Source organism: Chamaea fasciata, unplaced genomic scaffold (assembly GCF_029207755.1).
Source record: "Chamaea fasciata isolate MVZ Bird 193981 ecotype frontalis unplaced genomic scaffold, bChaFas1.0.hap1 SCAF_2, whole genome shotgun sequence".
Classification (NCBI taxonomy): domain Eukaryota; kingdom Metazoa; phylum Chordata; class Aves; order Passeriformes; family Sylviidae; genus Chamaea; species Chamaea fasciata.
The window spans coordinates 74,869,512-74,892,137 of NW_027094087.1; the positions used below are offsets into that span (position 1 = coordinate 74,869,512).

Genomic DNA, 22,626 nt, shown 5'->3' on the forward strand with positions numbered 1-22,626 from the left:
TATCTAAACTTGAAAGACTCTATTAGTAATTGTTTACATTAGCTATTAACATTTTTGCTTGGAGAGATGAAGGACTGTTCAGAAAAAAATCAGTGCTTAGCAGCTTAGCCTTGCCACAGAAAAGCCTCTGGCATTTTATCTTTAAGATTCCAACATATTTCTGTTGCTACTTTTATACTTATCTGCAATAAAAAGCTGATTCCTCCGAGTGCTTTGGATTTGCTTGAATCAGATTTATAGACCAGCTTTTTAGCGCTGCTCCTAGGTATTGCAGGGAAGGGGAAAGCTGCTTCAGGTCCTACAGATTTCCATTTCAGGGCACTGACATTTCCAGTACCTTCTAGCTTCCAAAATCAATGTTTTTATTTACTGGGGGTCAAAGTGTAGAGTTTAAATGGACACATTTATGGAAAGGAGGACGCGTTTATGGAAAGGACATTTAGACCAAGGTTGCTCCACCACTGGACAGACTTCTGCCCTTTGTAGAGACAAAGTGAATGTTGAACGTGGGAGGAGTTTTGTGTCAGGCTCTGCTTACCTGTGAGCAAGAATGTCAGTGTTTTTATTAAGAAAGAAAGGTGCATTTGATGGTATGAGACAACATTGCACTCTCTGCAGGGCAGTGGAGACTGCTGAAGGCAGCATCGCCAGGTGATGGTTAAAACACAGAAAGACAGCAATGCCAAAGGCACATTCTGCTTTGCTTGTACTCCTTTGGAGCACAAGGCTGTCGGCTCTGAGCAGTGACTGTCTAGCCCCTACAGAAGCAATGGCACCTGCCCCTGGAGCCAGAAAACATATGATGTGACACCAGCATTTCTGGACCACAAGGTGGCAAGGAGCCTTCTGCAAGGTCATGTCAGCCCTCATGCAGACCTGCAAATTATTTTCCTGAAAAACATGCAGTAGGCAACCTGGATTGTTTTAAAATGCCTGTTTCAGGTCAAAGCTCAATGGAACACAATTCAGCTAGGTCATCCAAGACAGCACCCTGGGCAGTCACATATAAATCACAAATTACAAGACTTTCCCAGATCGCTGCAGGTGTCTCAAATGGCACTAGAAACTTAAGTGAGTCAGTGTTGGGTTTCTGAGGATTGTGTTGTGAATGTAGATAAATAAGTGTATGAGTGTTTGTGTGGAAGCTGAATGCACCCTAACTCTCTGAACTTATGTATGTGTTATTCTGAGAATTTCAGGGAGGTTAATAGCCATTCTTTACAGTTATTAAAGGCCTTAACTTTTTCTTGTCAAAGAGGTGATAGCTCTCAGAGACAATTACAGCAAAATATTCTTTCATTTTACTTTAAAATACTCTGATGGGAAAAGTCTTGCTTTGTAAAGTCACCTGGCTCATTTGTTTTATTTCACAAATTTCCCAGGTACTCATTTGTGCTTTATAACTGGGATTCTGCATTAGCTCTTGATTAGAAGAGCTGTCATCTGCTTTTCTGCAGATTCAGAAACATGAATCATTAGCAGGCGGTTATTGGTAAAGTTCTGGACCATTTAAAATCACAAAGCCAGGGGAAAAAAAAAATAAAAAGAAAAAGAAAAAAAAAAGAAAAAAAAAAAAAGTGGAAAACCAAAAAGCATTTGTTGAGCAAGAAGACCTGAGTGAAATTCTCAGAACTTCTCTGCCCTGAGAAAGTATCAATAACCATAAAATTTCACAGCCCCCTTTTTAGAACCGCAACCTTAGTGTTTTGTAGGGAAAATAAAGCTTTGGTTAACCTTGGCACTGGCAGACCTCATTAAAATAACAGCCTGTCACTTTCGAGTTTAAAATAACAGGGTTGTCAGTTTTATATTCAGCGGAACAATCTACGGTCTTGTTCTCTGGGAAACACAGCGGGTGTGCCGAGGGGGGCTGGCAGCAGCATAAAGACTGAGCAACACTGCCACCTCGAGGGGCCCCCAAATCCAGGGAGCTCCTGGAAGCTGGGGCAACGCGATGCTCAAATCCTGCTGGGTCCATGTGGCACACGCCTCACTTTTTAAACAGCTGAAAATAATCCACCGGCAAGGGCATGGTGATTTGGCAACTGCTTGGCATTTAAATTTATTTTGTGAGAAAGCATGGAAATGCATAATGTATGGGAAAAAAAAATTTCCATGTAGAGCAGGTAAAGTTGTGCCTCGCTTGTTTTATAATCGAAGCAAGTCACCCTCACTGAGGGACCTAGAGTGCATTGAAATTTTGGGCACCTAATGAGCCATTCTAAACAAAAATATGTGCCTAAGCTCCCTACACCTAATCAGTGGAGAAACGAAGGTGCCTTTAAAAAACCTCTGAGAGAGATCCTCTTTAGCTAAATAGCTGGAGAAGATGGAGGGAGCCCAGTTCAGTTGCTTATACATAAATTCCTAGTGCCTCCAAGATATCTATATGAAGATGAGAGAAGTAACAAAGGACACACAGGTGACAAATCTTTCTTGGGGGACAGCCCCTAAAACTTAGTTAACTGCTTTTTATTAGGCCCATTTTACAAGGAAAACTGTGTGTCAATTAAAATACCCAGCTGTCCTATACTAAGCTGCTTGTGACATGATTCTTGCCCTGACTGTGACACACATGTAGCAGATATATAAACATAACAACTTAGTTAGAAACAGTGTATAATATGTGCTTGCTAACCTAGTCCTTTTAAACAAATTGTTGGCTGTTAGTCTTAGAATGCTTTCAGATTAAATCCCTAATGGGCGTAAATCGATATATGAAAGTCTGGCACAGTTTTTTGCTGGTACGGCGGAACACAAATCACGGGTGGTGAACTGTTTGTTCTTCCTACCTGGCCATGCCCATGATGAAGGGCATGCCTCTCACAATTCCACATGCAGTTCAGGTGCTCAAGGACCATATCCACAAATCCGTTATCCAGCTGCCCACCATTATACAAGGTCTACATTATTTTTAACAAAGACTACAAGGGTGCTGAGTGCGTGACTGGGTGTCTTAGACACTTCTAGGGCAAAGCAAGCAGCAGGCAAACAAAAAACTTGTTTGGTTTTTTACTGAAAAATAGTGTAGAACGATGAAGTGGCATTAGTTAAATGTTGCTTGTGAATGAAAGGGCAAAGGAGTCTATGACTAAAGAAACTGCACAGACACGAACATGGTTTGTGATGGCTGTTTTCATGTCTATTCTCTGAGGCAAAATGTCAGACCTCTTTCCGCTCACTGTCTTTAGCTGTTCTGTCAGTGCGACACACTGGCAGGATACACTTTACATACACGGCCTGAAGTCCCTGAAATTACAGCACCCCATCACATGCAGCCACTTGAAACATCTGCCAAGTGTCTTTGCTGCCACGTAAACCCACAGTACAACATCTGGGGTGGCACCCTGGTACTCCAGAGAAGCCACTTCCAGTGAACAACTGGAAACATTTGTACATTTTTCCAGGTCATAATGACTTAATTCTCAATGGACTTTGCATCAAGATGTCTCTGAGCATCCACAAGGAGAAGGTATTGACAGAAAGGCAAGCTGCTTTCACTTCGAAAGGAAAATGTTTCCAAATTGCAGAACAAGAAAAATTACAATTCAAAAACATCAGGTAGAAGAAAGTGAGGTTAATGGGGAACATTTCTTCTTAACATAAAGACTCCATATTATTTGATTTCATTAATTGCATTGAATCTATGTCAGGTTTGTGTGCATTTCACCATCTTTGGACACAATTTTAGCATCTTTGATATCTTAGATATATTATCTTAGATAATCCTTTATCTTTGAAAGCAGGAAATATATCGGTAGGGACAATAAATTTGGAAGGAATATGAGATGGTCTTGACAGGGGAGGATTTGGCAGAGCAGGAAAAAAGAAAAATTAAAAAGAATTTACTTTTTAAAAATTGTTTTTGGGACTCCACATTTAAAATTTGCTTTTTATCCCCAGTTGCTTCTGAGCACACTTTATCACACTGTCAAAGAAGCATTCTTCCATAGGAAATTAAGCCAAAGTGATTCCATTGGCAATTGTCTGCCTGCTCCACGAGCAAGGGTCTTTCTGCAGTCTTTCATGCTTTATGAAACTGGTGAAATACCACTTTTATTTTTACATGGTATGTTTAAAACTTTCTTTGAATTCTCATTGTATCCAAATGTCCTGAAATAAAGCCAGGAATTCTAGGGTCTGATTCTTACAAAAGTGATGGGCTTGCTTTAACTCGCTTCATGACTTTGGCGTGCAAGGTGAGTAAAGACAGAAGCATCGGTCAGCTTTATTTATTTATTTATCTTTTAACTGAGCCTGTGCTGGTAGGCCTGAAACTGAGCTCATGGGTGCCCTTCCAAGTTCTGCTGAGGAACTGCATGACATACATGACTGACTTGGTTGCGTGAGAAGTCAGTGGCAAAAATACAAAATAAACTGTATTTCTCAATGTAGGGTGTGTAGCTATACCATTCCTGTAAGTCTGGATATATTCTCTTTGCAAATTATGCAAATATTTGACTTTTCTCACTTACACGGTAATGCCTTTCTTCTGTTAGCAATTATAGATCAAGACAAGGGTATTTTAATATCCATTTTTTTATGTCCACGATAGATTAGAAATTTAAGTCTTTGCGTGGTTCTTGCTGTACCTTTTTTCTTATGAGAAAGTATTGTGATTCAGAACAAGTTTCATACCTTCAAAGTAGCTGAAAAATGGGTATTTCAATATAATATCAAGGCCATGTCAGGAAGATAACTAGGGAAAATCAGGCTAGCTACAGCCAAAGATATCCAGCCGTCTTAATCCCTATAAATCTCTGCTAGAGCAAGTGGAAAGAAAACATGTAAAATATCAAAACTGCATATGTCTCATATTTAAATGTTTCCACAGAAGCCTAACCAAGCTTGAAAGTTAATCTTTAATTCAAAGAATAGGAAATACCAAGGAATCATTTACAAGGCCACAGGTCACTAGGGAACACTATAGTCTGACTTCATAAATCACAGGCAAGCAGTGTTAACTGAGTCCTTAGTGGGTTTTGTCTCATTTTCAAGGGTGTGTACATCTGTTACATAGTTTTTAAATGCTGGTGGCAATCAAAGTTATGTACAGAGGAGCATGTGTAACCATAGGGACAAATAAGAGAACTTCTGTGGTCATGCTTGACAAGATCCCAGAATAGAAGCCTCTGAAATCCACAAGCAGAAGTTTAACATGTCATGGCAGGCATTATATCTCCTAATTCTATTCTGCATTTAAAGTTACGTTAAAAGTACTCCAAAGTCATTGCCTGCCCAAACATTCATATCACAGAGGTGACCATCAGGCTACTCCATAAAAGAGGTGAATCAGTGTTCAGAATTCCTTTAGCAAAGCCATCATCAGACACCACACTGCACTTCCGTAAAGTTTCAGGATGAGGTTCAAGGAACCAGTTAGACAGACATGTAAATCCAGTGCTAAAAACTGAGGGTTAACAGAGGTCTGGTCAGGCAGCAAGAAAGGGCAAGACTTCAGACTGAGTCCACACAAGCTGTGTAAAGCTCCGTGGTGAAATAATACAATAGGAAGGTGTGAGGTGGGAGATAGCTGTGAAGGGAAATATCTGAAGGACATAAAAATTTAAAATACGCCTGAATCAAAGGCATCTCAAGTGGCTGTAAATGGTAACCTTTCCCTAAGCTGTAGTCATTTTTACTATTGCTGCCTTTTGTGAGTCATGCAAATGTCTGCTTCCCCTAAGGTTCTAAAATGGGAATAACACTTCAGGAGGATGCCCTGAGATTTAATTAGTTGCCGTTTACCAACGACCCTGAGTAAAGTAAAGCCATCTTACTTTATCAGATGTGCTTCCTTAACACAATTTTTTTAAAAAAATTCTTTTTGAAATAAATCTTATTTAAATAAATTAGTAAATAAATAAATAAATAAATAATCTCATTTAAATAAATTAGGAAATTTAATTATTTGTTTTCTACTGTAGAGAATGCAGACACCATTTAATATCTTCAGAAGAGGCTGCAGAATGGGAGTCCCCGTTTTGATTTTCAGGGAGTATCTGGGGAGCACGCGCAGCATGTGAGCTGTGAGAATCTCTCTCCATTCTTTTGCTGGCTTCTATGAAAATAAAAGGCTTCTACACCAAATTACAGCCCTTAGAAGGGTTGGGGGGAAAATCACTTTCCAATTGGTGTTGAATCACTTGTTGAAAACAGAAGTCTGCAAGTCCTAGAGCACCAGCTCTAATCTGAATATGGGCAAAATCTGAATGTAACTCTAAACATCTGAGTTGTGAATGGCTTTACATAACTTCCAGCAAGCAATGAAGTTATTGCTCTGAAAGCTAATTACTCACCACCAATATCAATCAGATTACTTGTGTAAATAGTTATCCAGGCACAAGCAATAATTAGAAAATCTATTCCTTTGACTTTCATGTTCACCAAACTTATATTAGCAGATCCTCCACCATATAATCTTTCTTCCTTACACTTTCTAGAGAACTTCTCTATTCTCACTGTGTCCTACAAGGAATTTACACACTGTGGACAATGGGCAGTTTAACTGAGTAACTTGTGCTGCTTAGCTGTAGGAGAGGTCATTCTCTCAGTAGAGACCTTGGGGTTTTTACCCTCAGCATGGGCAGAAAGGGAAGAAGAGGGATTTCTGTCTCCCCAGAAACCCTGGTCCCATGGACCAAAGACATGAGAAAGGGCAGGCATCCTGAGACTGTCTCCACCTCTGCCAAAGCCTTGCTCAGAGCCTGTAAACTGGAATTTATTTTTTGGCTTGACAGGGCTCCCCTATTGAGACTTTAAAGGCTTGCAAATGCCACTAGTATCTCATGTGAAAACAAAGCAGCAAGAGCTTGGCAAGGGGTGTGGAGGAGATTTATAAGGTGTCTATCATGGCAAGAAACACTGTCAACAACACATACAGAAAAATACTGCCCTACTTATTTCTTGTGGATGAAAATTCAAACAGTGCTTCTGAAATAACAACCTCAGCTGTTTCTGTCTCCTGGCTTATAAAGTGACATTCCACAGAGTTTAAGCATGGCAAAGCAGCATAGGCCTTTTGCAAGGAGAGCTATCACATCCTGGAAAAAAAAAAAAAAGATAAAAGAGATAAACAGCTGAGTACAATATTGTACCTCAACAACCTAAAAGATGATCTCAAAACTGAATGGAGAAATGGAGAGCTTTTATTTCTTGTTTTTTTAAAGAACAAAGCTTAGCGATTTCCTTTAAAAGCTATTCAACAAGCTCCCCGAAATCCTATTACAAGTTAATGTGAAATGCATCTGTTTCCATAAGAACAACAGTGGCAGCATTCATCCTTTGTAGTCTGTCCTTTGTTGTTTTTCTATCTATTCTTGTATATTTCTCCACTCTAGTATACCATACACGAAACAAGAACTGATAAAATTTTAATTGGAGCATTTATTTATTAAGTTGATGCTGGAATTTCAGTTTGTTCCTGTTTGCCACCTGAATCATGACAAATTAAATTATTGTTCAAGGAATTTATGAGGTAAAGAAACTGTTTCGATACTGTCCCAACAACTCTTGCATGTGGATTCTGCATTCAGTTACAGATATTTTTCTACACATAATAGCAAAGATGAATATAGTCTCTGCATGACTTCTCACTGTAACTGAGATCCAAATGTACTGCAATGTATTCAGCCCCTGTATCTCAGATCAGTTCAACATCAGCTCAGCACTGCACCATTTTTTTAGAACCTGCACATGTAGCCATCTACATAATATTTTTCTAAGACACGACCAAGCTGGCGGGTTTATCTGATGTACATTGTTTAACTGAATTCACATTCAGCAGACTGTGAGGCATATTAATTCTTAAAAAGGTGTATATTTAGAAAACCTTAGATAAATCGAGACTAGGAAGCACAAGATGCAACATGCTTTTATTAATGTCTTGCCCGTGGAAAAAGGTGACTTTGATTGTTTGTATGTTCTGAACTCAAATGCTGGGTATCTTGTTTTCAAGATGCAGGAAATCAAGTTTTAGCACCTTTAGGTTTTTTAACCTTCACCATCATCACCATTACAAATTTAATGAATTGTTTAACATTATAATTAGCGTGGCTGATGGGTTTTTTTTTAATCTGCTTTCCCTCTCCTTGTCTCTTAATCAGGTAACAGACATTAAAGAAAAGCTAAAGCTCTCTAAAAAGTTCTGGTCAACCTTGCCCTACACAATCTGCAAGGACGAGCGGGTGACAGCCGGTTCGTCAGTCGAGGAGGACTGCTGGAATGGCCACACCAAGGCGAGGTGAGGTGGACCCCTCTCCACCCCACCCGGTCCAAAACCCCATCTGGCCTGAGGCAATCACGATACTGAGGGTATTTCACAAAGCTCTTTATGAGGGTGAAACAGAAATTGAGATAACAAGTCATTGTCCACATGCAGCTTTTAGCCAAGATTACTTATTGTCAAAGTGCCATTAAAGGCAGAGTGTGAGTCAGGGTAAATGTGCACAGAGTGTCAGCATGTGAAGGCAGAAAATGTGCATTGGTTCGGCTCCAGAAGGATAATTTATACTGAGATTTCAAAGAGCTCTTTAGGTCCATTTAGCATCCCTGTGTTGGGACTGACAGCTTGTGAAGCAATTGCACTCTCGGGATATCATACTGGGATGAAACAGAAATTGGAATTTCAACTCTACTTGTTATTGGCTGGCAAAGCTTAGGGCTATTTACTGGGGGGAGGGGGGGGTGCAAAAAAATGAAAAATAACCACCAGAGAATAAATGTAGCACTCCTACTTATCTTCTGTAGAAGATTTGACCTTATGTTACTTCTTCAGAGATAATTGTGGTCATCTGCTCTTGCTTGTGATGAGTTTTCTGTGTTTTAATTTTGAAGTTTACTTGGCCCAGGCTGTGGCAGAGCAGGAGCCAGCAGATGAGCAGGTGTCTCCTAAAGTCCCAGTGTGGATTCATCAGCTGACAGAGGAGAAGATCTGATTATCCCTGCTGAGAGGGGGAGAAACTGGCTCAGGGACCATGCCAGGGGCTTTGTTTCAGGTGCACAGCAGTATCCTGTGCTTTTGGGTACACATGAGGAGCGGAGAGGTTTGAGTGTCTGGTGACAGCTGAATCTCAAGAGAAGTGACAATTTCTGGCACTCAGGGACTGGAATCTGTATTTTTCTTTTACCTGAAGATACATATGAAGACAGAATATAAAAATGAGACAAAAAGAAAAAACAACCAACCAACCAAGCAAACAAACCATAGAAAAAAAATTAATGAGACAAGCATGTAAAATATAAAAACAGTGAAAATAAGACAACATTGGAAAAAAAACTTAGAAATGTGTCCAGTGTCATTTTACATGGATGTTTACATGGACAGATGCATATATAGATTTCTCCCACCCCACCATCTCATCATCTGATCATTTTAATAAGGAGCACAGTTTGCAGGGGGATGTTTCACACTGAATGTACACCATTTTTTCCTAGCCTTACTACATACCTTTCAAAGGAATTTATTTTACAGACAAGAGGAGGGGGCTGCTTGGGAGACTGCTAGCCCCTTGAATCCACTTTTGGATGCATGTGAACAAATCTGTCCAAAAGCATGAGCCACTGCTTAGTTGCTAAGTCCCAGATCCAGAGAAAGCCCTGGGGATTCAAAGAAATACTAGGAGTAGCATCTGGCTATTACAGGATTATAATAAAGGAACAGTGTGAAGAGAGAAATAAAAATGTGTGGTTTCTCTTCCTCTGTTTTATCCTTTCTTGTTCTTGAGCTTTGAAAGACATGGACCCAGGCCAGTTCACTGCCAGTAGTTAAGCAGAGTTTCAAGACATCCCAAGTAAATGCCATGAGCCACATCAGGATGCATGCATCAGTTGAAGATATGTGCTACTCTTTCTACAAAAGAGCAGTCAAATCTCTCAATAGCTATCTATTCCTCCTGGTTTCCATAACCCACACTATATCTGGCAAATACTTGGAATCTCTCTTCTGCTCCTGCACTGAAGGGCTTGGCACAGCTTCCGTATTTGTTGGGAGTTAAGGAGGTACATTTTATGCATACAGTTTTTCGCCCTTCTTTTGCAGAATTTATCTTACCAGAAGCCTGGGTTTTTTCCTGATGCCTTCTGAGATTAATGTTCTGGAGAGGGAAGAGCAGTCCTCTGTTAATAATCTCCTTGGTAATTGAACACAGACGTTTCACTGCATGTAGAGTGACAGCTTCAAAATATCACCTGAAGATATGATTTCAGCAGGTCCAGCCACTCCTCCTCTGCCCCCTTTCTGTTTAATATCCATTCACAAAGGAAATGTATCATCATAGTCTTAGTAACAGAATTCAATAAATGCTTCAGGTGGAGGCAATAGTAATAAATCAGAGAAACACCACAGAATGCCACGGCTGTATATGAAATAGTATTAAAAACAATGTTGAAAATAACTAGCTCTAAATGCAAAATCACCACTTGGCTGCTGGACAAAGACTTTTACTGCAGCAATAAAAAAAATAAAGGTTTCGTTGATCAGACTGATTAGTATCTGATATCAAATACTAGCTCACAAGAACGAGCATAGCAAAATCTGGCTAGTGTTCATATATATATATCTATATCTCTGTGTTTACTGTGTCAGCTGTCATAGGTACCCCTGTGCAATATGAGGAGCTGCATGTTGAATTCCAGAGAATATAACAAAAACCTGTGATAGAAAAAAAAAGGAAATTTAGCCACCTCCTGTTTTCCTAGACATTAATACTGTAAGTGAGAAGACAACATGGTGTTGGCTACCACTGGGAAAGGAAATTATTGCCGGGGTTTTTATCATATCCTTTTTTGAAATAAAGAATTGGAAACTTCAAATTGCCAGATAGTCATTATGCCTTATGTTTCACTTTACACATCACCTTTTGATGCTGCTTTTACAGGGGAAAAGAGTTACAAACCTGAGATCACAGAGAATGAGCTTGGCTTTCTCCTGAGAGAGGCATTACACCAAGGTCATTTGTGGTTATTACACTCCCTAAATATCACTTTGCTGCCATGATTAATTTACAGTGACACCAGGTCGCCAGCTGAAGGTCACCAATTCACAAGTAATCATGGGGTAACAGAGTCATCCATTTGGTGTTCTGGAAGGGTGCACTTGGCTCTCTGCTGATCCTGTACAAAGAACAGTTTTAATCAGGTCACATCACGTAGAAACCAAATGCTGTGGAAATGAGAAAATATTTATTAGATGGATGAATATCTTTTTTTGAAAAATCCATATTAAAGGTAATAATAATAGCTACTTCAGACAAAGTGCCCTTTCGAGAGATGCCCAGCAGGATTTTTCCATCGTATTTGTATTCACAAAAGAACATGAACATAATTTTATGTTTAAAGAATTAACATCTTCTGCCAGCTGTGCAGAGACAGATTTCTGAAAGCTATTTAGGATCTAAAAAACAACATTAGGATCAAACTTCGAAAATTTACCTCCCTCCCTACATGCAGTTAAACTCTTAACAACAGCTGATGGCATCTACACTAAGAGGTATTCTTCAGAAATTAAGAAATCTTCCCAAAAATGATAGAAAATCAGACATTAGGACTTAAACCAAGTCCAAAGTATTAGTCCTTGAAAATATGACTTTTATTGAAGTAAGAACAGCAACCAAATCTGGATCCCTCTGATGTTCAGGAGAATAACCTTGAATTGCTCCAACCAACTCAGCCAGCTCATTCCAACCAAAGCATCTGAGAGATTGTGCTCACGCTCACCAGGGCTACAGACTTATTAATGTCTTAGCTCTGAAAAGCTGTAATCCATGGAATAGATGAGACCTGCATTCCTTTCCACAATGAACCTATGACTCCTCCAAACAGAAGAAGAAATAGAATGATATATGAGACAAAAAAATAAAACAAGAGAAAAAAATAGAGAAAGGTAAGGAATAAAAGGAAAAATGGACACTGTGATTTTCAGTATCTAGCTCAAAACTACAAGGTATGTCACCAAAGCAAACACAGGATAGATTCTCAGCTGTCCTGACATTCTTTTCTTCTCCTGCCACACGTGGGAGCGTCTACTTCTGTGGCAGGGAGCTTTTAATTTCCGGTGAAATTCAGGTGGAAAGAAAGACTCACCAGATCAGTGTTTGCCCTGAGAAAGTTGCTCACTGCTATCCAGCAAAGCTTGCGGCGACAATGATTTGAGTGTCCTTTCGCTGGGGGTAGGCACAGATAACTAATTAGCACCACTACTGAGGGTGGGAATAAACCACTTCTCAGTAACTGCCCATTCTTAATTCATGGCTCTAGTTTATTTTTGTGTCTTCCAACAAACTGGCGGTGAGGCATTTTCTCCCTCTCCTTGAGTCTTCTCAAGCTTTTCTCCAAGATGGAGGAAAAAAACCAAACTGAAAATCCTATGGGGATTACCTCCTGAGCAAACAGAATCAGATGTGGTGTTCTAGTTAGCCAAACAAGCCAATTTTCCACTGCACTTATCTTTTTGGACCAGATGTGACTGTCTAAACCCAGTCCAGCCTGAGTAAGCCTGCGCTGTGTTTTGTACTCTATTGCCTACAATTCTGTGCACCTGGAATAACTCCAGTACTGCCTAGGTGGCATGCCTCAGTTGTGCTGTAAGCAGCTGCTGTGGCAGCAAAATGTGGAGAATGTTGTCCTTTAAGACAGATTCTTTTTAAAAATCAGAAGATTCCTCCTTTTGTTTTTGGTTGGGTTTTTTTTAATGTGTGGGGGGTGTCAACTCTACAGGCTTTATATATATGATCTGAAAGATTCATCAATCATTTTTAGACTTGAAAAGGAAGCAGACACCGTGGAACATTAATGGGTAACTAAAAAAAAAAAAAAAAAAAAAAAGTGAGGGGGGAAAGAGAAGTGGTTTTAAATAGGCTTTGTGGTACTTGGCTATTATGTGCCAAAAGACATCTTTGCTGTGTCTGCTGAGACAAGCAAGAACTGTGGAAAGGCTAAGAGGAAAAGAAAGCATTAATATTTTAGAAAACAACGTAAATTACACTAAAATCCTGACATAGCTGAACAAGGAGCAAACACCAGAAACAAACAGTACTGTTCGGCTTCTCTATACTCAGAGGGCTAAGAAAGCTAGCTTTTCTCTTTTTTTTTTTTTCTTTGCTAGGAGGATGCAAAGAACAGACACTGATTCAGGTTGGCACTCCTCTTCATTTATAATGGGCATCCAGTTCTTGTAATGACTAGGCCTACAGATAGATCATTAATGGGAGCAGAAGCAGCAGCAAAGCTTAAAATTCACGAGGGTGTCTCAACTTATAGAACTGCAGCAAAAGCAGCTGTGTTCAGCAACTTTGCCCAGCCAGCAACAAATCTTCTGTCAAATCACAGTCCCAAGACATGGCTTCCTATTTGGTGCGACTTGACCCTACCCCACACACATCAAAATGCTTTTGTCAGAACATGTGTCTGGCTGCCTCTCCAAGGCTGTCACTCACAAAACACCTTGGGCTCCATGTTCCCATATCTGCATCAGTCCTTTAAAGAAAGGAAAACTATCCAAAGATATTTCATTCAATATAGACTTTTCTGATTTCTTCCCCTCCCCCCTCCCAAAGAAGCAGGTGAACTTGTTCAAAAATGAGGGCAGAACCCAGTTACACATTCAAACATGTAGATTCAGGTACTTAAATATGGGGTGAGACAATAAGGAGTGTGTTGCCCCTGTAGCTGCAGTATCATTGTAGGCTCTCTAGGCCACCTGGGATGAGTGTGACACAGGACACTGCCTCCCCTCTGGACCAGAGCCTGGGCTAAAACTGCTTGAACATTTTTAAAAGCACCAATATCCATTCAGTCTACTCAAAGAGGCAGTTTTCAGCTGCCTGAACACACTTACCTACTGCTATGTAAGATGGTCTAAGTAGTCAAGACACCTTCATGGAACTGGGAAATTAGATCCTTGAATATCTATGGGATATTCAAACCCTACTGGAGTGGCAGCATGACACCAAACAGCCTACAACCCTGTGGCTAAAGTGGCATTCAAGACTCAATTCAGCTGCCTAAAGAAAGACACACACTATAACTCTAGATGCCCCAGATGTCCAGGACCTCCCCCTCAAGCCTGCAGGTATGATTCAGAAAACCTCACCTTTCAGAGCTCACCTTTCAGACCTAGTGACAAGAAGAGGAGGAATAAGTAAGAGCATTCAAATGGCACCAGCTGTCTGTGTTTATGCAAGGAAATCCCAGAAGACGAAACATAATGAACTAGTCATTTGGCCAAAGGCACATGGGACTCTAACAGCTGTGCCTGCTCCACTGATGAATAAACTCCTGACTAGCTGTGACTGGATCTGGTGGTGGCTCGGTCTGGTGAAAATGGGACGCTGCTTATGCACAGACACTTGGATTTGAACATTCAGGATTTGGGATGTGTGTAAACCTAAAGGTTAATTTTCAGCCTTTCTAATTCTTTTGCTATTATGTTCTAAATGCCTAGGGAATTTAAGAATCCAACTAACTGTTAGGCAGCATTAAGGCCATGGATTTATTGTGACCTACATCAAGTCCATGTCCCTTACACATCTAAGTGAGGTACACTTCCCAGGAACCCTTTGGGGATCACAGATCCTGGGCAGATAAAGCAGGGTGTGTGGCAGTCTGGCAAAATTACTGAACGGGCTGCCGCATTTAAAGTTAGATGGTCCTGAGAAGGACATGAGATGCACACTAGTCACACTGCAAAATTAGAACCTTCATGAAATGCACACATCAGAGCACTCCCGAATTGCTTTAAGTCAGTATATTCTTCTTTTATTATTGATGGTAAGACAAAATGAAATCAAACAGAAATCAATCAAAGAAAGTCTGTGAGCTGCCCTTCAGAGCTATCCTTAGCTTCTCATGGACAGCTTGCAATAAAGAGCTGCTAACCCTTCATAAACAAGGAAAGCAATCCACATAAATATTTAGAAATTTCAGTTCACTTGCAGCTACTAACAGCTATAGCCATCATCATGGACAGGATATGGAGCAAGACAGTCATCCTCTCTGAGCCAGTAGTTAAATTCTTACATTCTTGCTTTTTTTTTTTAATCAACTGCACCATGAAATCGCTGATTTACTACTAGGCTGAATAATTTATCTACAGCAGCCCTTTCATTTGTAGAGACGTGTGACAGATGGAGATGCTGTTCCTTTGCAGTCCAGAGCATCCCTGCCTGCCAAGGTCTCCATCCTACTGCCTCCAGGCAGCTCTGCAGAATTATTTCCTATTCTGTCTTTAGTGATTCATAACACCATGGTCTGCAGTCTTCCATACTCTGGGGGAGGTAGGTAGCTCTGTGTCCTCACCATAGTAAATCTGACCACAGGAGTCTGGATGGGATCCCCACAGCAATGTTATTTCTCATCATGGTACTAGTGAAACAACAGGACATGCAGCTTGAGGCTGGGTATTTTGGCAATCATGTTTGGTTCTTAGATGTTCACACACCCCCAGAATTATTCTCATGTAAGCCTTCAAAGGCCACTGCTGGCAAATGAGTCTCATCTTGCAAAGCAAGGACCCATTACGCTGAGACTAAGCCCTTCCTTGGTGCAGCAAAGCATCTGTTGTCTTGTAAACCTCCAGAAGCAATGCTGAGTTTTTTTCCCTTCACCATGACTTCAACAGAGGAAGTCCTTTTATATCCCTTACTTTCACATTTAATTTTCAGAAACATTTATTTTTCCAGACCAAAATGAACAATACTATCATCAACGCCAAACTTCAGTGCTGGTAGAGAATTGGGCACGCACAAGTGAGAGTGACATGAAATACTCTCAAACTATATTTGGTACCAGGCATCATGAAAGTTTGTCATTAGTAGGCTAGACTGTGCTATCATTACTTACTGTCTGAGCACATACCCACACAAGGAGTCCCACAAACATCAACAGGACAGCCTGGTGTGCAAACTAATTACAAAATAGATCAAATCCTTATAAAGAATGCAAACAAAGGGTAGATCTGCCCAAAATCCCTTGCAGCCTAAATATGAGACAAAGATAGTATGTAAGGACAGACAAGAGAGCAGAGGGAAGCTGTGATACACTATTTTCTCTGGGTAACATGCCAGCACAGAGAAAGAATTTCAACCCTTTTTCAGCCTGGCAGCTGTAAAATGCACAGATAATTTTTAACAGAAATTCGAAGCAGGAACAAATGTAGCTTTGCAAATGCCTACAAGGAGAGTTTCCTGAGGACAAAGAGCAGCAGGGGACAAAGAGTGCATTTTTAACAAAGGGTAATGGAGATTTTTACTGTAGGATGATTGGAGACATGGGCTGCTTTTTGCAGGGGGAAGATGTGCAAAAGCATGCTTGCTGCCTGTGAGCAGCCTAGGACTGCATTAGTCAAGGTCAGAGAAAGGAATGCTGCAGTAATCAAGGAATTATGAGGTACGAGCCCGAATAAAAGATTCAGATTTGTGGATGGATAGGAAATGCTATACCTTAAATGTTAGCCACAAAATACACAAGACATGCAAGCATAGCCTGGTTTAAAGGAATAATGATCAAATCAAAGAGAATTCTGGAGTTTGGTAAAATTATAATGCTTTTTATGGGTCTGGATGTTATGTAGGCTGGAGATGTTGTTCATGGTCATCTAAAAAAGAGATGCAAGGAAGAATTGGAAAAGAAAATTAAGTGCCCTTTTAAACTAGGAAAGCCATAATGCCTCAAGATAGGCTTCTAAACTGTCTCAGAACAAATATGCTATATACAACAAAGGACTTCATATTTTTTAAGCAGAAAGAAATAAAAACAGCAGAATGCACTGTTAGATGCTTAATTTAGTGTGCAGCCATTCATGTCAGCATAGGATATGAATATGTGGTGACTTACTGCTGGCTTGTGAACCTTTTCCATAGTTCACACAGTCATTGCTCTTGCTGCAAAGTATATGGAGAGTTAGGAGGTTGAAAAACTTAAATCCTTTCTGCTCCCCATGCAGCTGTACTACTAAAGAGATCTTTCGGGGTCAGTAAAATTTCAAACTATATTTTTAAAACAGTTTTAATGGATCTGTTTAAGAACCACACATTGAATTCCTTAGCACATCATTTACTGCACAGAGTTGTATTTCTGGAATTACTGCATCTCAAGCTAATCTTTCATTCTGCTGTACAGATACTTGCCTGAGATTATGAACGATGGCTTGACCAACCAGATCAACAATCCAGAAGTAGATGTGGACATCACAAGGCCAGACACCTTCATTAGACAACAAATCATGGCATTACGTGTCATGACTAACAAACTGAAGAACGCATACAACGGGAATGATGTCAACTTCCAGGATACGAGTAAGAAACCATTAACTGTCATTACATAACTGTAATTTTGGAACACATTTATAAATTGGCTCTGTTGCAATGACTTTCTGTGGTCTTTGTGCTCTGTGCTGCTGACAACATAAAAAGTCTTTTTCTGTTCCATGAAATTCCAGTTATATAATTGTTTCTTTAGCTTCTCTTCCTTATCTTCATGTTTAATGCATCCAGACACTGAAGGCTTTCCATAATGCCAGCAGTCTGATCCTTTTTTCAGAAGAGCATTTAATCACCTAATTAAGTCACAGTGGGTTTCATTTGGAAGCTTTACTGAATGAAATTTAGCACCACCAACACTTCCTCATTCCCAACGTGTTCATCCCGACTGGGGTGCCAAGTGGAAGGAAGAAAAGGGAAGAAAGCTGTAACCTATAGCACTCACAGTGTTTCCCTCACTCCTTTGTGCCAGGTGATGAAACCAGTGGCTCAGGCAGTGGGAGTGGCTGCACAGATGACATCTGTCCCACTGAGTTTGATTTCGTCACCACTGAAGCACCGCCTGTCGACTCGGACCGGAGAGAGGTGGAGGCTTCAGCCACACAGCCCGGCTGGTCACTGCAGACATTGCTCGTCATCTTCCTCAGTCTCGTACTGCAGAGACAGTGGAGATAATCCCGGATCTCGTCAGAGAAACTGTTTTAGCTACAGAAACAGCCAACTTTCTTCTTTTCTTATACTCTTGGACAATGGACCATGCCCCAAACACTTGCCGTTTTCTACAAGACAGCAGTATTGCAACCTGCTTCCCATTTTAGTTTTTCCAAAGAGTACCAGGTGCCAGACTGAACTGCTTCCTGCTTTTTTCAGATATCTCTGAAGACAATATCCACTCTTGAGAGAATTCTTTCTCAATCCTTTATTACAGGAGACTTTCTGAGCTTCATTTCCTTTTATGCTGCAAAAGGGAAAAAGGATCTTACAGTATGTGTTTTTCCCCAGTGAGAAAAAAGAGGGGGGAAGAAACCAGGAAAGTTTTCTTTCTGAATCAAGCCTGACTCAAGGCTGCTGCATTTCAACAGAATATCAACAAAACAAAACAAAACAAAAACAAAAACAAAAACAAAAACAAAAACAAAAACAAAAACAAAAACAAAAAAAAAAAAAGACAAGAAAGGAATAAAAAAATGCAACCACTCTTCACTGACAGCCAGGTTTCCTTTAGGAACTTTTATAGGATGATTCAGGTCATCAGAATGATCACTGTTAAAGGGAGGAAGGCTGAATTTTTTTCCCCAACACTAAAAAATTATGTCTCAAAAATGAAAGTCTTGCACTCCATCTGCCAACCACATCAGATTGGTATGAAGGTAGAGAAGCTGAAAAATAAGTTTATCTTTTAGTATAGTAGTAGTTCCACTAACTTCAGAATGTCATGTTACAGTTGCTTAGGATTTGAATCTTAATGCCCAGTAAAAATATGAGTAGTAGCACGACTTCACCTAGTTTCTTTTAGGATTTATCCATGTTATAGAATTGTCACAGTTTTCCACTTAGCTCACCACTGTGAGCTCACCAGCCATGATGGTAATGTTAAACAACGCTCTTGACCCCTCAGGGGTTCAGACAGAAAATAATCTCTTGTGATGTAATCTTTTTTTTTTTTGTTACTGTTCTGACATCGATTAGAACTTTTTGTTCTATGTCCATTACCCTACCAAGACAGCAATTCTCTAATAGACTAACAGCAACCGGATCAAACACCTAACTACATCTTTCATATCAGTTAATTTCAGTGTCACAAGGAATTCTTCTACAAAATTTCAGATCAAACAAATATATAGTACTGACATGGAGATTTCTTTCACTTTTTTAGTCTTAGTATGATCATCTATTTTTATATATATAAATATATATAAATCACAGATTTTAACTTCTTAATTACAAGCTCAGGGTTGACACTTCTTTATAAGAAAAAAAAATATTTAGTCAACCAACTCTTCTTTTTTTTGCTGCTCTGAAAAGTAACCTTTAATGACTGGTGAGCATGAAAATCAAAGAAGAGAATTTTTTACATATCCAGTTGTCCATTTCCTAACAAGTTTGCAGGTTGGTGGAGAAAACCTGTCTCATATGTGTGTATTTGGTGGAGGGGGAAGGGGGGGCATGTGAGTTTGTATGATAGGCCTAGAGGACATGGATGTTAATTGTGATGGTAATTGTACTTCAGATTCTTCAAGGATACATTGCTTCAATAATCATTGTCTAAATGGTTATGGTCTGGGATAGAGTTTCCCTAATTTGCATCTGGTCATAAAACCCAAGATGGAAGCTGTTTAAATCCTGGACAAATGTGTGTAAAAAATCAGACATCAAAATCTTCCTTCTTCTATCAACCACAAACAAAGAATTATTGGGGAAATTCTGTATGGTGTTGAAATGATTTGCCAGAAATTTACTTCCTGATTCTTACGTTGACTCTGGAAATGGTATACACAAATTGTGGTAACACTATAAAGCCAGCCAACCACATTCCAATTTAACAGCAGAGCGGGTAGATCGTATCCATTGCAATTGCTTTTTCTTGTCAAATTATAATTAGCTATTGATTTAGGCATGAAATTAAAATAGAAAACACACAGCACGTTAGAATAAAGTATACTTAAGCACTTTTACCAAAAAGTATTTACAATCTATTTATATATTATGTCTAATAACAAAAAGCATAGGTTTTGAGCCACTTGTATTCAATTCCTTTTCTTCCCCATTTGTTTACTTTGAAATATGATGATAGATAGAATCATGGAATCATAGAATCACGGAATGGTCTGGGTTGGAAGGGACCTTAAAGAGCATCTAGTTCCATCCCCTCTGCCATGGGCAGGGATGCCATTCACTAGATAAATTTGCTCAGGGCCCCATCCACCCTGTCCCTGACGGGTGGTCTCTTCATCTGGGCCCAGATTAGTATGTCACTTTCTAAGTGTACAGATCACACAGGTCTTACAGGGCCATAGCAATGCTTCCTGCTTCTTGAAACGTTCCCCCTGGAGCAGATCTTCTCACTGAGCATTTACTGTCTCTGGGAAGTTTAACCCAATTCTCATAGGCTTTTTCTCTTGCACTGGTACAGCAGGTATCAAGCAGAAGGTCTTTGTTTTAATTTTTTTTCTGTACTTGCGCATGCAGCTTTCTACTAGGAGAACCCTTTAAAAATCTTCCCTGATCCATCTCTTTCTACCCATATCCACATCCTTTCTACATCCTCAGCAACTTTGTTTCAGGAGAAGTTTGATTTTGATTTCTCCAGTTGTGTGTTTATTCAGTGGTAACTGATTCTATTTCCATCCGATTATACTGGATCTGAAAGCTTATTGACAGGCAAAAATGTCCAAGCCCTCTGATGCAAGTCCTCTGTTGTACTTGCTCCACACTGCTAGTGAAGGAGCTGGCAGACTCATCAGGTTTTTGTGTTAGCCTCTGTCCACATGTAGGTGATCTGATGACTGTTTTCAGCTGGTGCAGCCAAGGTGTGTGTCCAGGGTGCTCTCATCTATTTGCAGACCTCCATGGACTTTTGGACAAGGAATAAGAGGGATCCCTAAGAACTAGGGGTTCACTGAAGGTGCTCGTCACTGGAGGAGCTTGCCCTGCTCGTCTAGAACTGGATCTTATAAACTGCACCTCAAACAGCACACCTGCTTAATCTTTTCCAAAATGTGATTCTTGAGGGAGCTCTGCCAGAAATTTATGTCTTCCACATGATTATTTCTCCTCTTATTTTCCTACTATGCATGGTGGTATTTTGTCAGGAGATGGAGATGCCTTTGCATGAAGCACTGTGTATACATTTCTTTAATAGTCCCTAAAGGTTGAATACACTCTTCATACATAGCATTTTTCTGAGATTAAGAGAGCTATTAAATCTACAGAGAAAATGAAATTGGGAATGAAGGAGAGAAAAGAAAAAGCATTCATGTTCACAAATGCGAGAATCTACATAATTTCTCATTATTCTATTTGCACATCCTTTGCATCTAATAGCTCTTCCTCTAAGGTTATTTTTTGGTGTGCCACAATTTAAATATTTCTCTTCTCTTAGCAGCAGATAAATTAAGAAATTATAAAGAAGACAATTACATGTTCAAGAAAAAGGAGCTAAATCCTAAGGAAAAGTCTTTGATTGTGTAAACCCTCTATGCTGTGCAATCTAGAAGTTCTTCACATGCAATGTTCTTTTAAAGTGGAGGCTAATTAAAAATTAGATGCAAATAATTGCATAACCATTGCTGTAGACCCCTGTGAGGTTTTTTCTTTCCGATAATAACTGATTTCAATACCATTTTTGCATCATCCCCAAATTTTATATGTTCATTTTACTGCAGATTTTTCTACTGATGACTCAGTACTGTAGTACTGAGTACAATACATAGTACTGTAAATGCAGTGCAGACTACCTGAACTCTGGCCAAACTTAGACATTTCAACAAAAAAGATAATCAGAAAAAAAATGAAAAAAGAGGATAGAGATTTCCTGCAAAAGAGGAAGAGGAAAGGAAACTGTGCCTCAGTGTTCTGGTAAGCGTTGGTTTATCCCAGTTCCCTAAGAGGCATCATAGACCTCTGTCCGTGGAAAGCTCAGAAAATCTGAGTCTCAGATGCACAAATTATTCCACTTCTATGGAATTTTTAGGTAGAATGATTCCCACAGATGTGTGAACCAGTTTGAGCTGCTTCCATGCAAAATGGGTTTACTGTGCATGTGACTGAGCACTGGCACAGATTGCTCAGAGAGGCTGTGGAGTCTCCCTCACCAGAGATATTCAAGAAGCATCTGGACACAATCCTGTGCCATGTGCTCTGGGATGACCCTGCTTGAGGAGGGAGGTTGGACCAGATGACCCACTGTGGTCCCTTCCAGCCTGACCCATTCTGTGATTCTGTGATTCTGTGAGTTGGAGCTGTTCTTGGGAGGTGGACTCTGTGTGCAGTGTCTCAGCAGGCAGCAGTTGCCTTCAGTTTACTAACTGATTCTGAATCATTATCAAATGTAACTATACTTATTCACTGAAACTTTTATTACTTCAACATAAAAAATAAATTACAGCACTGATGCAAGTTGTGGTTTTTGTTTTTAATTTGCTTCCAAAGATAACCCATTCAAACTGAATACAGAAAATTATAGAATTATTATGCAGGTTTCTATAGATTTCATTATGGATATTAAGAAGAAATCCACATTTCAGAGACCACAAAATGATGTTTACTATATTAAACCACAAATGTTCAAACCTGCTAGAGGAGAATGGATAGAGTTAACAGTGGTGGAATACTACATAAAATTGAAAACAGCCATAATTTTAAAGGGAAA

At 39.7% G+C, this 22,626-nt stretch overlaps 1 protein-coding gene across 2 annotated transcripts in view; it reads left to right on the top strand.

The window, feature by feature from the left end:
• GPC6 (glypican 6) overlaps positions 1 to 22,612 on the top strand; it is a 726,194-nt gene extending 703,582 nt beyond the window's left edge. For both annotated transcript variants that reach the window (XM_066176351.1, XM_066176350.1), the window contains 3 exons: positions 8,106 to 8,242; positions 17,116 to 17,291; positions 17,728 to 22,612. In XM_066176351.1, the coding sequence (XP_066032448.1) occupies positions 8,106 to 8,242; positions 17,116 to 17,291; positions 17,728 to 17,930 (516 nt within the window). In that variant the 3' untranslated portion in view covers positions 17,931 to 22,612. The remainder of the gene's footprint in view (positions 1 to 8,105; positions 8,243 to 17,115; positions 17,292 to 17,727) is intronic.
• The last annotated feature ends 14 nt before the right edge of the window (positions 22,613 to 22,626 follow it).